The sequence below is a fragment of the Anabrus simplex genome, chromosome 2 (assembly GCF_040414725.1).
Source record: "Anabrus simplex isolate iqAnaSimp1 chromosome 2, ASM4041472v1, whole genome shotgun sequence".
Lineage (NCBI taxonomy): Eukaryota > Metazoa > Arthropoda > Insecta > Orthoptera > Tettigoniidae > Anabrus > Anabrus simplex.
In genome coordinates, this window is record NC_090266.1 from 1,162,912,925 (window position 1) to 1,162,928,808 (window position 15,884).

General features: G+C 41.2%; 1 protein-coding gene across 1 annotated transcript in view; it reads right to left on the reverse strand.

The window, feature by feature from the left end:
• The window catches only part of LOC136863821 (cell adhesion molecule Dscam2), a 760,504-nt gene that overhangs the window by 325,344 nt on the left and 419,276 nt on the right, over nt 1-15,884 (reverse strand). The window contains exon 10 of the mRNA XM_067140158.2: nt 9,349-9,639. Within this exon, the coding sequence (XP_066996259.2) occupies nt 9,349-9,639 (291 nt within the window). The remainder of the gene's footprint in view (nt 1-9,348; nt 9,640-15,884) is intronic.

The window sequence follows — 15,884 nt, forward strand, 5'->3', positions numbered from 1 at the left end:
TAGGTGACCAAGTTATGGTCAAGAACTTTGTTCCCGCGGGCAAGCTTGCCCCCAGATTTCATGGGCCTTGTATCATTCTCGATTTTCTTACGCCGGTTACATTGTTAGTAAGCAATCCAGCCACCGAGAGGATATTTAGGGTTCACCTGTCCCAGGTGAAACCGGTGTAAATTTTGTGTCAACTTGCTTCATATAATTTGATAGGAATATGAAGGTTATATTTTTTTTGAGTTTCTACTCTTAAGGCATTCTGCTCCTTCTATTTTGTTTTATATGTAAGCATTTTTTGTAAAACCTTCCCCGATCCGTTAAACTGCCATTCTGTCCTTACCATGGCCATTACCACGCTCCCGTCTCCTGCTATACACACTGTTTCTTGCTTAGATTAAATGCCATGGATATTTGCACGCCGCTGGCCCCTCTACCTCTCCAACAAGCCTGTGCCCTCAAAAAAATGATGATGGTCCAACAAAATTCTGCCGCCTAGTTTTAATGTTTCAGTGCCCCCGCAGCCGCGCGGCGCCGTGCCGCGACTGGGTTTGAGGAAGGGCCCCCTCGGCCCCAGCGAGGACGACATGTGCACGGCGAGCCGGAGCTCTCCTCCCGGCCTAGGCTGATGTGCGGCGCACGACCTGCTACTTGCCCGCAGCTTGTATATGTTCACCGCGGGCGCGGCGTGCTTCAACACCTCTGCTCCCCTCATAGTGCGGGCGAGTGGTATCTCAGGGTACTTGAGGGGTCCGAGCGGCCTCCTTTGGACGCAAGCTGCAACGGCCGGTCTGGCCATCCAACTTCATCAACATCAACTACATGAACAGTTACTATAAGCAATGACTACACTTGGGAATTCAACAGCAATATTTGGTGGACATTGCAAAATTTTTCATCACCTTTAAGTATTAAAAGTTTATCTTCAGAATTCAACTTCTACAAACATAAAGACTGTACTTCACCTGCAACAACAAAATTTTGAAACTGAATCAAACCAAATTAAGAAAATCTTATAAATTATTTGGCAATGAATCTCCATATCTACATCAAAACTTGGACCTTGTTTTCAAACAATTTCATGTGTCACCCCTGGAGGAACTTTTGGGGGGGGAGGTCTGTACCGGGCGGTACACCTCCACACCGCTAATTTAAAATGTGCGCCTGTTGAAACTCCTCTGCTGGAGGAAGTCTGAACTTTATGGACAGTATTAATTTTCAAGTTTCTCAGAAGATGTCTCTACCTGGAAATTTTGGAGTTTTTGAACTGTGTCATTTTCGACGTATTTTTGTTTTGCTTGTAGTAAGAAGTGTGAACTTTCTCTTCTAGAGGACACTACTGAAGATCAACAATAGTGCACCCTAGTGCGGAGTGAAAGAACTATTTTTTTTTGGAGAAGTTCTTATTTCAAAAGTTTGTTTCTTGTTAAATTTCTTTCTGTTATTGTTTAAGTTGGCTGTATACCCCTCTTTTCCCCCTTGTTTTAGATTTATCCAATCCCGAATTTCTTTTAGTAATTTCCGACCAATCCGATGTATCTTCCCCCAACTTGGATATGTTTCTGTACCCTAGCCAATAAAGTGATTGTGGGCGGGTGTTCTCTTCCTTAAAACGCCTAGAACCTTCCGCGAGAGTATTTAAACTGCTGATTTTTGGGTCTCCGGGCCACTTCTGTTCCATCTTTCAGTGTGTAAAGTACATAGCAGGGGGCGGGAAGCGCCTCTTTCTTCTCCAGCTGTTCAACACCAGGTAATGGCCTCTTAATAACTTCTTTTCTTGCTAGGTTGGCAGTTTAACTCTCGGAGCGGGTTCGAAGCGTTTCCACCATGTAACCTTTTCCTAAAATGTAACCAATCTTTTCATCTATTCTCTTTCAAAGCTGCATATTGGGATAGAGAGTGCTAACCCTCTCGAGCTCCCACTCACATTGTTTTGAGGTGAACTTATTTTCTCAACCTATTCTTCGTTAACGTAAAACAAATTGCTCTTTTCTAAAGTCACCTCTGTAGTATGGGATTAGCCCTTGCATTAGTGGCCTAGAGCCAGATTAGGTTTTAAAAACAAGTGTATTAGGAGTGCAGATCGCCTCCTCTCAAATTGTTATTTTAGAGGTCATGTAATTGCCCCTTTTCATTTAATAGACCTCAGTAGGTTGGGTATTTTACCCCTGTGTCTATGTCCAGTGAGGACAACTCGAAGGTGGAGTTTGGTGTGGCCTTTGAGAGGCTTAAAGTTGAGAGCGTGTGGCTCTTTTGAAAATTGAGTGTTGTATGCCTAGTGGAGGCTTTTCAGTGTAATTTGGAACAAGGACTCCTAGGCATGAATGGGGTTTTCTGCCCCTCTGTTGAAACTTGTGTTTGGGGTAAAACTGAGCTGATTGCCCAAGCATTGTGAAGTCAGGGCGCGAAGCCCAAATCCTGTAAATATTGTAACTACCCTTTGGACTTGCTACTTTGTACCTGCCATGCTTGTTATTTCTTTGTTTTTGAAAAGAAAATATAACCTTGTTAAATTTTACATTAACTTTGATTCCGTAGTTTGAGACCCGTTCACGCCCGCACCTTCTTTCACCTCTACCTACCACTAAAACACGGTAACAATTATTATTATTATTATTATTATTATTATTATTATTATTATTATTATTATTATTATTATTATTATTGTTATTATTATTATTATTATACAAGCGAATGGACCACTAAGGATCACGCTACAACTTCATTTCTTTCTCTTCGTGCGGAGTTTTCTCTGTGTCCAATACTCCTTCATGCGTCCGCTGGCCTGCTTCCGTTGTTCATCTGTCCAGGCTCTTCCGGTCTTCCTAGTTCTTCCTGCGACTTGAACACCTTCCAAATTCTTCAGTGTGTTCCTAAACGTATTCCTTTCGAACAGCTGGTCTTCCAAGATACTTAACGTTTCCATATCCTTCTTCGTTTCCTTAATCCATGCTGTAGTGGTCTTTTTTTCTCCAGAAGTAATCAAATATCTGTTTGGTAAGTCCGTTTGCGTTCATTCTGTATAGATGTCCAAGAAACGCCAGCTTCCTTTTCTTCATGGTCTCTGAGATTCTTTCCACGTTCTGGTAAATTTCTTTGTTACTCCGAAGTTTCCATCCGCTTTCAGTTTGGACAGCTCCCATAATTTTTCTGAGGATTCTTCTTTCTAAGACCTCTAGCATCTCCAGCTTGTAATTCATGGACAGGCATTCACTAGCATACAGGCATTCTGTTTTGACCACGGTGTTGTAATGTTTTAATTTGGAATTCCAAGATAAGCACTTCTTCTTGTAGATGTCTTTTTTCAAGCCATATGCTCTCTCCATTTTTGAGATCCGATCTTCCACTGCAGCTTTTTCTAGTCCATTCTCCTGTATCGTCTCACCAAGGTACTTGAACTTTTTGTCCCTTTCTATCCGTCCTATCTCTGTTTCTAGGAATTTTGGTCCATCTCTGATGTTCGTCATGAATTTGGTCTTTTCTGCTGAGATCCTCAGTCCTGTTTGGCTGGCGATTCTTTCCAAGAGGTTAATCTGGATGGTTGCGACCTCTGGACTTTCTGATAGTATAGCAAAGTCGTCAGCAAAAGTCAAGCAGTTGACTTTAATCCCACCTGATTTTCTCCCTAGACAGATCGGGATTATTATTATTATTATTATTATTATTATTATTATTATTATTATTATTATTATTATTACTCAAAATAATACATAAGAAGTGAAATAGTCAGTTTATTTGGAAACAAGTGGGGTTTCTCTTACATGCTGTTAACCTTTTTTGTTTATTACCCAGTATTCCAATTGTGTGTACCAGAACTTGGTGTACCAACTGAGGGTTGATTTTTCTGCAGCCCGCCAAATTAGAATTTTGTTCATATCCAAGTCAACATTTCTAGTCAAGCGGGATGGGCAACTTGGTATTTCCCACTTGTTCGCAATCTGGACTAATTAATGTGTGTCAAACCCAAATCATCCCCTTCAGGTACTGATTTTTCACATGAAAGATGTTCACATTCTATAACATACTAGTGGACCAGTGCGCTGCTCCACAGTATTCCTTATAAATAGGTCAGATAACTCATCTTGATAAACCTGTCGTAGTCATATTGTATTTCCTGCCCATTTCAATAATTTTATGAACATTTAATACCGATAATGTAGTTTATGGATTTTCCAAAAATAAAAAAAATGTGTTTATTTTTAAAGAAGATTCCAAATACCAATTTTAACGTCTGTAACATCTTCAGTTGTACGATCCCACCCGTTTGTGTGTTTACCGTACAGTTTTATTTCCCAAACAGTAAGTCATAATATGTTTACCATACCCATTGGGAACGAACTTTGACTTAAACGGCATTCAGAGCGTCACAGTTCATCTCAGCTACGCCAAAGACTATGAATTCGTCACTAATATCGTCATTTTCGGATTTTTAAGTTTCACCTCCTTCCTTTAGGGGTGCTAGGGGTTTCTTCCCCTACAGTAATTTTTCCAGATAAAAGCAGAAATACGTTTTTAGGAACACATCATAATTTTCACATACTGTTGGATAGGCAACCCGCTGATCGGACTTGTCTTGCGGTTTGCTTATCTTCCCCTATTTTATTTTTTACCCCTTAGTGCCGAACTACCAATCAGATTTCGTTCAAACCACTTCATAATCCCTCTTAGATGTAATAAGAACAAACTGTGAAAATTTCAGCGAAATCGGTCCAGTAGTTTTTCAGTTTAAAATATGGCTTCCGATTGAGATAGCTAGAAATAAAATTCAGGAAACTCAATCGTCAAAAGTTACCAGTGTTTCGCCCAGAGTAGGGCATGGGCTCATCAGTTGGATACCGCACCTTTTCCCAGACACCGGCCGGCTAGCACGCCGGTAGCGACACCACCGCACTCTGGGCGAAACACTGGTAACTTTTGGCGATTGAGTTTCCTGAATTTTATTCCTAGCTATCTCAATCGGAAGCCGTATTCTGGTCATGCTAGCCCGGGAGGGCAGTATAGCAAGTGGAGATGCAATTCTCCCCTAGTACGTCGGCACTGCATTGTGCTTATCACATGTATGGCTTGCGTTGGTGTCGCTACCGGCGTGCTAGCCGGCCAGTGTCTTGGAAAAGGTGCGGTATCCAACTGATGAGCCCATGCCGCACTCTGGGCGAAACACTGGTAACTTTTGACGATTGAGTTTCCTGAATTTTATTTGTAGTTTTTGAGTCTATTAGCTTCAAGCATACCAACATCCAGTTATATATATAGATTCTCCCAATACTCCTAAATAATGAACTTTATGTATGGCTTGAATACTTGAAATATGTTGAAATCGTTTTTCAAGATATCTCTTTACCTCTTTCTATTTCAAACTGTGGTAGCTCCTGAACAGTAATTTGCTTGGTCTTATTGATCAAAAACGTTAACAAAATCTTCAGCACTCTGTAATTTCTTTCCAGATTTCACAGCCACCAACGCAAATGACTTCTTCTGAACTTCGTTGTTACCCTCTCCTCTAAGCAACTGACTAGACAGTGAGCAGGTGTGTTTAGCATTGCGCGTGCAATGTCAGCCAGTCACGGTGTAGTGGCGGGAAACTGATTCATTGTCGAAGAAAATGTTCAAATATTCTGTTGAGGTCGTTGAGGTGTCGTAGGATCCCTAGGGAAATTTTATTCCATCGAATATTTTGTTGTGTTGACGACTTTTCCTATGTTTTTCGTGACTAACTGACCACACTCTGACCTAAACAAATAGTGTCCTTTCAGACTACTAAGAGAATAATTTATAACAATGTACATACTGAAAAGGTCATACTCTGATATATAGAAAGGTGAGATTGACAAATCAAAATTACTTGTGAATATCAAGGTACGGAAAATGCAAGTTATTTGGTGTATTTCTCAGTATGCTCAATGTCAAAAGATTTGAAGAAAATATGGCTATTGAAAAATATTTTTCCGTTGCTTCCTTCTGTAATAAGAGATTTTAAATTATATATTGTAAAATCACAATTCTTGAACTAAACGAAAAGTAATATCAATTTGGCAATTTGCGCCTCGGTTTGATATTTTTGTGGAATTATTCTATACAGCACATTTAAAATTCCTTTCACAAAAGTAAACAGGGGAGTGTTATACATAAATAATAATGATGTGTTTTAAATAATATTATCAAACACACTGATCTATAGAATCAATGGAATTTATTCAATTTCTTCGCTTTATTACTTTCTTGGTCATTTTTATCGATCTTGTATTCTCTGAATCTCGGCCTCTAGTATGCCCTTATAACATGGCAACTTGAAATGTGGAACACGATTTGATTTCAGCTTTCTTCTGTGGATTAACTGAAGTAACTCAAGATGTTGTTGATAATTCTTATCACCGAAATGTCCGGAACAAATCCTTGCATTATTTGTTGGAAAGCAATCACGTCTTTTACAAACATACCCACTGTTTATTTAGGTCAGCTTCTTTAGGGAATGAAAGAAACTATGTTTCGTTCGTTTGGGTGTCTGGTATGATTTGTGGAGCATTCAATGACGTACCAAACCATACTGAAAACTGAACACTAGTACTGCTTTTTACAGAAAATAAATACGTGCTTTTTTACACCACAGATATGCTACTGCCGTGTATTGTTAGGTTCTAACTTCTGCGTGCATGGCGATTCTTATTCCAAATACCTCTATGTGGTTCAGCGTGTGGGTCCTGCGTGGTGTCACAGTTTTATCACAGCTACTGAGCATCTCTCCGGCGATACCTAACTCTTGTATTATGTACCTTGAGTAATAGCTGAAATAATATCACGTCATACTTCATTTACTAACTTTATAATGATTTAATGAAAATCAGCAAGTAGTACTGAAGATTCTTGTGTACAACTATAGATCATTCCATGTTAAGAAAACAGTCTTGCTCTTATGGACTTACAAGAGCGAAGACACTCCTAATTTCTCGCGATTAAGGAATATTATACTTTACTTTATATTACAGTATATTATGAAAGAAAGAAAATGGATGAGGAATTTTTTGTCCGTGCGTTATTAAAATAACTACTGAAGAATTTTCCATCTCATAAATCCATTCGCAGGGAGGAAGCTCAAGGCGCACACAGCTGTTGCTTTGTTGCTTTCTTTCATATTCCTAGGCTTAATTTGGAGCTTATTTTCATTCCTCTTTTATTTTGAACTTATAAACTGAGTTTCACAAATTTATGTTCCACCGTTCTTCCGTTATGATGTAAATATCAAAATGAGGCGCTATAAACAATCCCTCCCCTCCCCCACGATTCCCTTGATTTCATGAATATAATTTTAAATTTAGTTTCTTCTGCCTTTTATCTTGAACTGAAAAACTGAGTTTCACAAACGTACGTATGTTCCCCGTGATGCTGTTGAGCAGAGCCTTTCGATATTGCAATCATGTTGTCATAAGATCAATACTGTTTTCTTCACATGGAATGATCTATAGTAGCAGAGAATTCTTTAACAAAACAAAATTCTGAGATTATTTTTGAGTTGTATATAGATTTGTGGCTCAGCCTTATCACAGAATTATGATAAAAGAAACGTGCTGGAGACTACTGCACGTGTTTAGGAATCAACGTGACTTGACGTTCTGAAGTCTGTATGTAGACGGATGCAGATCAAGAGTTTTGTATGAACAGAGGTTTCGTATTTTTAATAGAACCTTAATAAATTTGAGAAAATGGGACTACATTTCCGACTCCATGCCAGAAAATAAAATACTGTATCCTGTTTAAGGAACACATCCCTAAATTTTGCCCAGCTAGAGCCTTCGCCACTGTAAACTTGTAGATAACATTGCAGACTCTTAACGTAAACGTCTCACGATCTTACTTAATATTGGGCAGTGGATATATATCTCGCCAAAGAAAGTTTTGTCAACTCCGTACAGACCTTGAAGGAATAGAGGGTAAAGGTTTCCACTAGGTGTAACCTAGGCATTAAGTGAGTTAAAGAAGTCATCTCTATACCTGGCCACCTTTGTCTGTTACTTCTTTCTGTTGTGGACTGAGTGAATCTCAGAACTGGAAATTGTCTCTCTTAATTATCAGACTTTTCGACGGAGAATTGAACCCATCTTCTTGCGGATGGACTGTACGCGCCTTCACTGCCTTGACTAGGCAGCTTTCTGACTTACTACTCTCGTGAATTTCATAATCTATTAGCTTCATGTCCCGTATTGATAATGCCAATGACCACAACTATAAAGATTGGACTTTCCACCTAATCAATACCATTATTTATTGTCAGGTATTTAAAACGTTCTGCATCATAATACTGGTTTCGATGTATGGGTCATCTTCAGCTGCTGAAGAACCTTGATCTTTTTTAAAAATAACATATAATGTTAAAGCACTACTTATTCTAATTTTAGAGTGACTAATTCTAAGTTACATTGATACATTGTAGTGTTAAAATGTGCTTGGATGAGGAATGTGAAAATCTAAAATTGTTTAGCAGTTCATTATGATTTCACTGATCTCGATGTTCAATCACACACACATTCTTTTGATTTCTGTATTACAATGCTAAATACTCTCATTTTAAGTTTTAAAATCGCCTTATTTATAATTTAAATGGTATTATGTTTTTATAAAACTTGCGTCAGTAGGAAGTCTATGTTTTCTAAAATTTAATAATAAAGTATCACATGTCTTGACGTTCTTAACATACTTTGACTTCTACAATAAAACAGGTGCGAGTTGTGTGAAATGTAAAAGGTTTTAAGTACCTAATAACAAATAATAGTATTGATTAGGTGGAAAGTCCAATCTTTATACTTGTGTACTCTCGTGAAGGAAATGTCTAATCAACTTGATATGAAGAATAGCCAATAATCCAAGGTTATCACCGGCGGGTGTCGTCAAAGCAGCCACATATCTGCTGTAATTTATAGACCATTACGCGGAAGAATAGCGCACCTTTCTCTGAGTCTAATCGTCAAATTACGATCGTGTGTAATGAATGCATCTCGTCAAGTATAAAGCTTTTAATTTATCACCATACCTTGAAATCCTGATATATGCTGGCAAAGTTACCTGATTTAGTCCTGAAGCGCTATTTAAAATTAATCTCATGAGTTTGCATACGTAAAGTAAAAAGAGTGGTAGAAACCGAAATAGATTACATACTTAAAATAACTCATTACTAATTCTACAAAACTTTCTACAGTTGTACAATACTTGGCTACAAATTGTTCACAATCTTATTGTATACAAAATAAAGAACATCAAAGAAAGTCATCTAGAAGTTGTGATAGTGCTATGTTGTCATGGCACGGTGATTGGCAGGCAGTTCTCTCCTTGTGTCCCTTGAGCTCTTGAGGGCTGCTGTGGGCAGCGTACCGTTCACGGAGAGTGTGGCCGAGTGAGCAGTTCGAGCCGCGGTGTTGCGGGCCAGGCATGTGTAGTTGCCGCCGTGAGAGCGGGCCAAGGCTCCAATGCTGAGCACACTCGTAAACTCGTCCAGATTTCGCACCACTATGCCCTCACTTTCACTGGGCCCTAGCTCCAGCCCATTCTTGAGCCACTGCATCTTCAAGGGCGGGTCCCCCTTGCTCACCACACATTGCACTCCAACCCGCTCGCCCAGGTGCAGGTCGGAGCGGAAGCTGAAAGGGGTTATCTTAGGGGGTACTGGAACAAAACAATACTACAGATCTTATGGCGAAGATTTATTAATATAAGTATGTTATAACCTGTGTCTGTGTGTGTCCCTTAACCTCCCAGTTCACCAGCTTGCTAAAAGATGATCAGAGGCATGATTTTTTCACATTAATTTATGAACGATTTTGCGAGGAGGAAAAAACTTTCACGATTGATCTTTCCTTATCGCTTTAATTTCCCGTTAATAATTTTCTGTAATTGAAGGAATGAGTCCAAGAACAATTGCAAATTTCTGAGAGTAAATTAGAATATTCTATTACGCATGGATTTTCAAACAGGATTTTCTTTCTTACAGTGTAGTGTGGAGTGAGGAGATACCACTCTAGGGAGTGTTTGAGAACAGAGTAAGTAGCTGCAACATTTAACTAACGAAAATTTCTGGATTGGAAGATTTGATTAAATTTTGTAAATTGATTATATTTGTAGGTAACAGACAAGGCTAAGATATTTTAAATAAGATTATAAATAGAATAGTGTAGTTCAGTGTTCATTTATGACATTTATGACATATTTTATTTACGACACACAGTATACATTAAGTAAGAGATGTTTAGAACTACACTCATGCTCATAAAAAACAGCACACCTTGAAAGATAAGAAGTTCATATTCATAGGACATGTTCATTAGTATGTTCTGCAGAAACGATTAGGATTTCAGTCACCTAGGTTCAGCATGTGTCCTCTTGCCTAGTAGGCACTGGGTCCTCCATAGGTACTGATACCTTGTTCCATGTGTGATGGCATCGACACATATAAGGCGCGAATGGCGTCCTGGGGTATAGCCATCCGTGCTGCATTCACCTAGTTCCACGGTTCATCTTTGGTAATTGTCACTGGGTCACAGCTCTGCACCCGTCGTTTCACCATATCCTACACATTTTCGATTGGCGACAAGTCCGGTGATCGGGTGGGCCAGGGCAACAGTATAATAATAATTTCGTGTGGCTATTTATAGCCGAGTGCAGCCCTTGTAAGGCAGACCCTCCGATGAGGGTGGGCGGCATCTGCCATGTGTAGGGAACTGCGTGTTATTGTGGTGGAGGATAGTGTTATGTGTGGTGTGTGAGTTGCAGGGATGTTAGGGACAGCACAAACACCCATCCCCCGGGCCATTGGAATTAACCATTGAAGGTTAAAATCCCCGACCCGGCCGGGAATCGAACCCGGGACCCTCTGAAACGAAGGCCAGTACGCTGACCACTCAGACAACGAGTCGGACGGCAACAGTCTGACACCCTGTGACAACTAGGAGGTGCGTGTTCGTGCAACAACATGTGGTCGCCCATTGTCCTGCTGAAATATGGCGTCTGGGGTGTCGTGCAGGAATGGTATGTCTACGGGTCGCAGGATGTCATTCACGTAGGTCAAACTGATCACAGTGCCCTGGACACGCACCAACTGTGATGTTTGGTTGTACCCAATAGCACCCCACACCATAAGGCCTTGAGTTGGCGCTGTACGCCTTGTGTGAATGCAATCATTGTAATGCCTCTCCCCCTTCTGTAGCGAACTAAAATTCGGCCATCATTTTCAAATGAACACAAACTGAATTCGTCCGAAAACACTATCTACTGCCATTCCTGTCCCCAGTGACATAATTGCGTACACCATTGCAGTCTAGCATATATATGCACATTAGTAAAAGGTAGGCGGAGAAGTGGACGACGCCCCGGTAACCCAGACCGTAATAAATGGCCACGGACTGTCACTCCTAATAGTGTACGATGTGTCACATTGTTCCACTGTTGCGCCAGAGCCGAGGAGGACGCAGATCTGTTCTGCAATTACATCTGGATGAGGTGTCGAACTTCTCGGGGGTTGGTCTGGGTGGTGCAACCAGACCCATCTCGTCGTGTTCAACGGCCTTCTGTGAAACTTTCTTTACATACCTGTTGCACTGTCAGCACAATTCGTCCCACACGAGCAGCAATTTCCCGGATGGATTCATCACGTTCTCTCATGACAATCATGCGCCCCCTTTCAAACTCACCCACTTGACGGTACGGTTCTCGCATACGTCTGAGAGGCATCCTGCACGTCTGCTCAAGTCACACTGGTCCATTATTTTCGGTTTATAGCGACAACGAGAGCCGCAGGCACAGTTTACCAGTCGGTGGGGGTACGCCGAAATATCAATGTGGACCTTTAACCTGATGGCCGACATGGTTCAAAAGCTAATTATTTCTTCAGAACATGCTAATGCACATGTCCTGTGAATATGAACTTCCTACTTCTAGTCTGTCAGGGTGTTCTGGTTTTTGTGAACGGCTCGCCAAATGTAGGTTTTATGATTTGACGCCGGTATGCGACCTTCGCGTTATGATGAGGATGGAATCATGATGAAGACGACACATACAGGGTCTGCCATATAAACTAAGACCGAACGCACGGGGTTTGTACTCTGCTCTATTTACTCGTTGTCGCACGTGGTCGCTCTGCTTTAAGTGTGCATACAATATTATATGAAATCTGACTTTATAAAAGATGCTGGAAGTGTCGTCTTTGCTGAGTTGTACAGGCATTGTGTCTGGTAACCACATTCTGGCTATCGCGAGTGAGTTCTGCCCCTGTAATGTTTCGGATGTCATTCGTAAGGTTTTCTTTCAGTTCCTCCAATGTGTGAGTGTTTATTCGATACACTTTTTTCAGTTTACCCCACAAGTAAAAATCACACACTGTTGTATCTGGAGAACGAGGGGGAAATAGACCAGCACTGATCACTCTGTCTGGAAATAATTCCGAGATTGTAAGAAGGGAATCTTCTGTTGTATGAGCAGGGGCTGAATCTTTTGAAACCACCCACACGATTTTTCTTCTTCCGTTAACTGAAGGAAGTACGGCATCACAATGTCATCTTGGTACCTCTCTACATTTACTGTCGTCTCGAAAAAAAGCCCAATTATTTGTCTTTCACCAACACCACACCAAACACCAATGTTCCTGTCATAATGAGGGACTTCATAAACACCATAAGGATTTTCTGCACACATATAGCGAGAGTTATGACTGTTCACACGACCATTATGATGAAACCAGGCGTCATCCAAAAAGAACACAAGCTGTGGGTCGAATAAACGATCATTCAGTGATGCCACATACCACTCACAATATCTTAACTCTTGTGGCTGGATCAGCAGGTTTTAAACAATGGGCCCGTGTGAACCTGTACGGTTTCATGTGTAACAGATTTGTAGCTCTGTGTGCAGAAGAAACCCACACCCCTACTTGTGCAAATTTTGTGAGTGATTTATTCGGTGATCGTTGAAGATTCGCACCATTGTCATCTAGCTTTTCCTCTGTTAAAACTCTTCGTGTGCGCGCATGCTTTTTGTTGAGCACTGAGCCAGTAGCTTCAAATTTATTTACAGTCACGTGAATACGTGTTCGTGAAGGTGGCACTTCACCAAGAAATTGCTGAAGAAATGCATCGCGTACCCGTCGAGCCGACTTATACTTAAAATAACGTTTACATACGAACATACGGTGTTGCATCGATAACTGTTTCACCATGTTAACAGCTGAGATTCAGACTGGCGACTGATGCTTGCGAGGTTGAACACGTACACGATGCTTGCAGGGTCAAGAACTATGCGCGCGCCTCCAATCCTGCAGCTTACTTACTGGAGATTAAAAGTGCCGCTTGGACGGTCTTAGTTTATATGGGAGATCCTATACACCCAGCCCTCGTGCCAGCGAAATTAACCAATTATGATTAAATTTCCCGTCCCTGCTGGGAATTGAACCCCGGACCCCTGTGACTGAATGTCCGTACGCTAACCATTTTGCCATGGATCCGTACTGTGGACTGCGAACCTGGAATGAAAAATTGACTGCTATAGCCGCTGATGAATGGAAATCGATCTTCGACTCTACGTGGTCCCCGCCCGGATTTCATCTTCCGAGGAGTATATGGGTCCCATTAAACAAAGTGCGCACTGGGCATGGAAGAAGTGGCTCTGCGATGCACTCATGAGGCATTCGACCTTCTCCAAGCTGTGACTGTGGTGAAGAATTCCAGACAGTGCGACACATCATCTTCAGATGCCCACATAGAGCCTTCCGCGTGGCTCTCGAAGACCTTCTGACAGCTTCAAGAACGGCTATTCTGTGGCTGCTACAACTATACAACTACTATGCTAGTATAGTTCACTTGTTAATTTACGTATTTACTTATATTTGGCATAATTTATGTTTCATATTTTTATATTTTCTTTTATCACGTTATTCTTACTGAATTTGTGCACGATACAACTTGTTCCATGAACTGAATAAAAAATTAAAAGCCTATTTATAAATATTTAAATACAAAATGTTCTTCCACATAATTTTCAAACTTTTAACTCCACTGTCCAGATGTCTATATTGGAAGTACAGTATGTTCCAAATTAGCATTTCTTTCATGCAATATGCTCAGTTCTCGATGAATTGGTGCTTATTAGAATATAAAGTAAACTGAACTTACCGCTGTCATTTCTTAAACATCATCCATCGTATGAAATGAAATGGCGTATGGCTTTTAGTGCCGGGAGTGTCCGAAGACATGTTCGGCTCGCCAGGTGCAGGTCTTTCGAGTTGACGCCCGTAGGCGACCTGTGCGTCGTGATGAGCATGAAATGATGATGACGACAACACATACACCCAGCACCCGTGTCATTGGAATTAACCAATTAAGGTTAAAATCCCCGACCCGGCCGGGAATCGAACCCGGGACCCTCTGAACCGAAGGGCAGTACGCTGACCGTTCAGCCAACGAGTCGGACATCCATCGTATGATTAATTAAGATACCTCAGGTTCGATTCCTTCACGCGTTTATTGTTAATGCAAAAAATCATGCCTCGTTTGATGATGTCCGCTATCTGTGGAGCACAACGATACTACTTAATCCTACTTAAAAGGAAGAATCGCGGAGTTGTCGGCGAGATGGGTTCAAAACAACAAACAACATCGAGTGTAGCTCATTAACATTATACAGATGTAGGAAGTTGCGTTGCGGGGCTTGTGGCGGTGTTCATACCATATGTGACAAATCATCGACCACTTATAGCATGAGGTACGTTTTGTTAGCGTTTGACAGAGACATACTAACCATTTCATGAATCATTGCCGGTGAAGATCTGAGAAAACATTCTTCTTTACTTAGGTTGCTCTTCCTAGGGGAAGAGTCTACGTTGCGCGGCAGCACATGTACCGCACTACAAGTAACATTCAAGTCTCTTTTCCCACTCGTACGGCCAGTAAATCCACGATATATTTAATAACGTGCACAATCCCGAGTACCTCTGGAGACGACTCAGTGTGCTTTAGATAACACCGTCAGTACTGGGTAGTTTTTCAGAGTTGTAATTCACTGTCTACTGTAGTAAACAATGGATACACCACATGGAGGAAGATATCGTTGGAAGTTCTTCATTTACAGACCAGAAAGTATCTTTAGAATGTTTCGAAAAGTTTTCGTTAACTTTCCTTAGTTTTGGCCTATTTTTAAGTCCCTCTCTGACTAAACTTCTCTGGCACGAAGTCCATTTTTCTTACTTCCTGTGACGTTCCCTGAATTTCTAGGTTAGTTAATAAGTTAGTTATTGATGAACGCCTCCTCTGCGAACCATGTGACCTTGCCGCGGTGGGGAGGCTTGCGTGTCCCAATGATGCAGATAGCCGAGCCGCAGGTGCAACCATATCGGATGGGTATCTGTTGAGAGAACAGACTAACGAATGGTTCATCGAAAGGGGGGTAGCAGCCTTTCGGTAGTTGCAAGGGTGGCAATCTAGATGAGTGACTGATACGGCCTTGTAATAATACTCAACATAGCTTAGCTGTGTTGATACTGCTACACGGCTGAAAGCAACGGGAAACTACAGCCGTAACTAACTCCCGAGGACATGCAGCTCTCTCTGTATGAATGATGTACTGATGATGGCTTCTTCCCGGGTAAAATATTCCGGAGGTAAACTAGTCCCCCATTCGGATCTCCGGGTGGGGACTACACGAGAGGGGACGATCATCAGGAAGATGGATACTGACATTCTGCGAGTCGGAGCGTGGAATGTTAGAAGTTTGAATCGCTGTGGTAGGTTAGAGAATCTGAAAAGGGAGATGGATAGGCTAAAGTTAGATATAGTTGGTATAAGTGAAGTACGTTGGCAGGAAGAACAAGATTTTTGGTCAGGCGACTACCGAATTATCAACACAAAATCATACAGGGAAAATGCAGG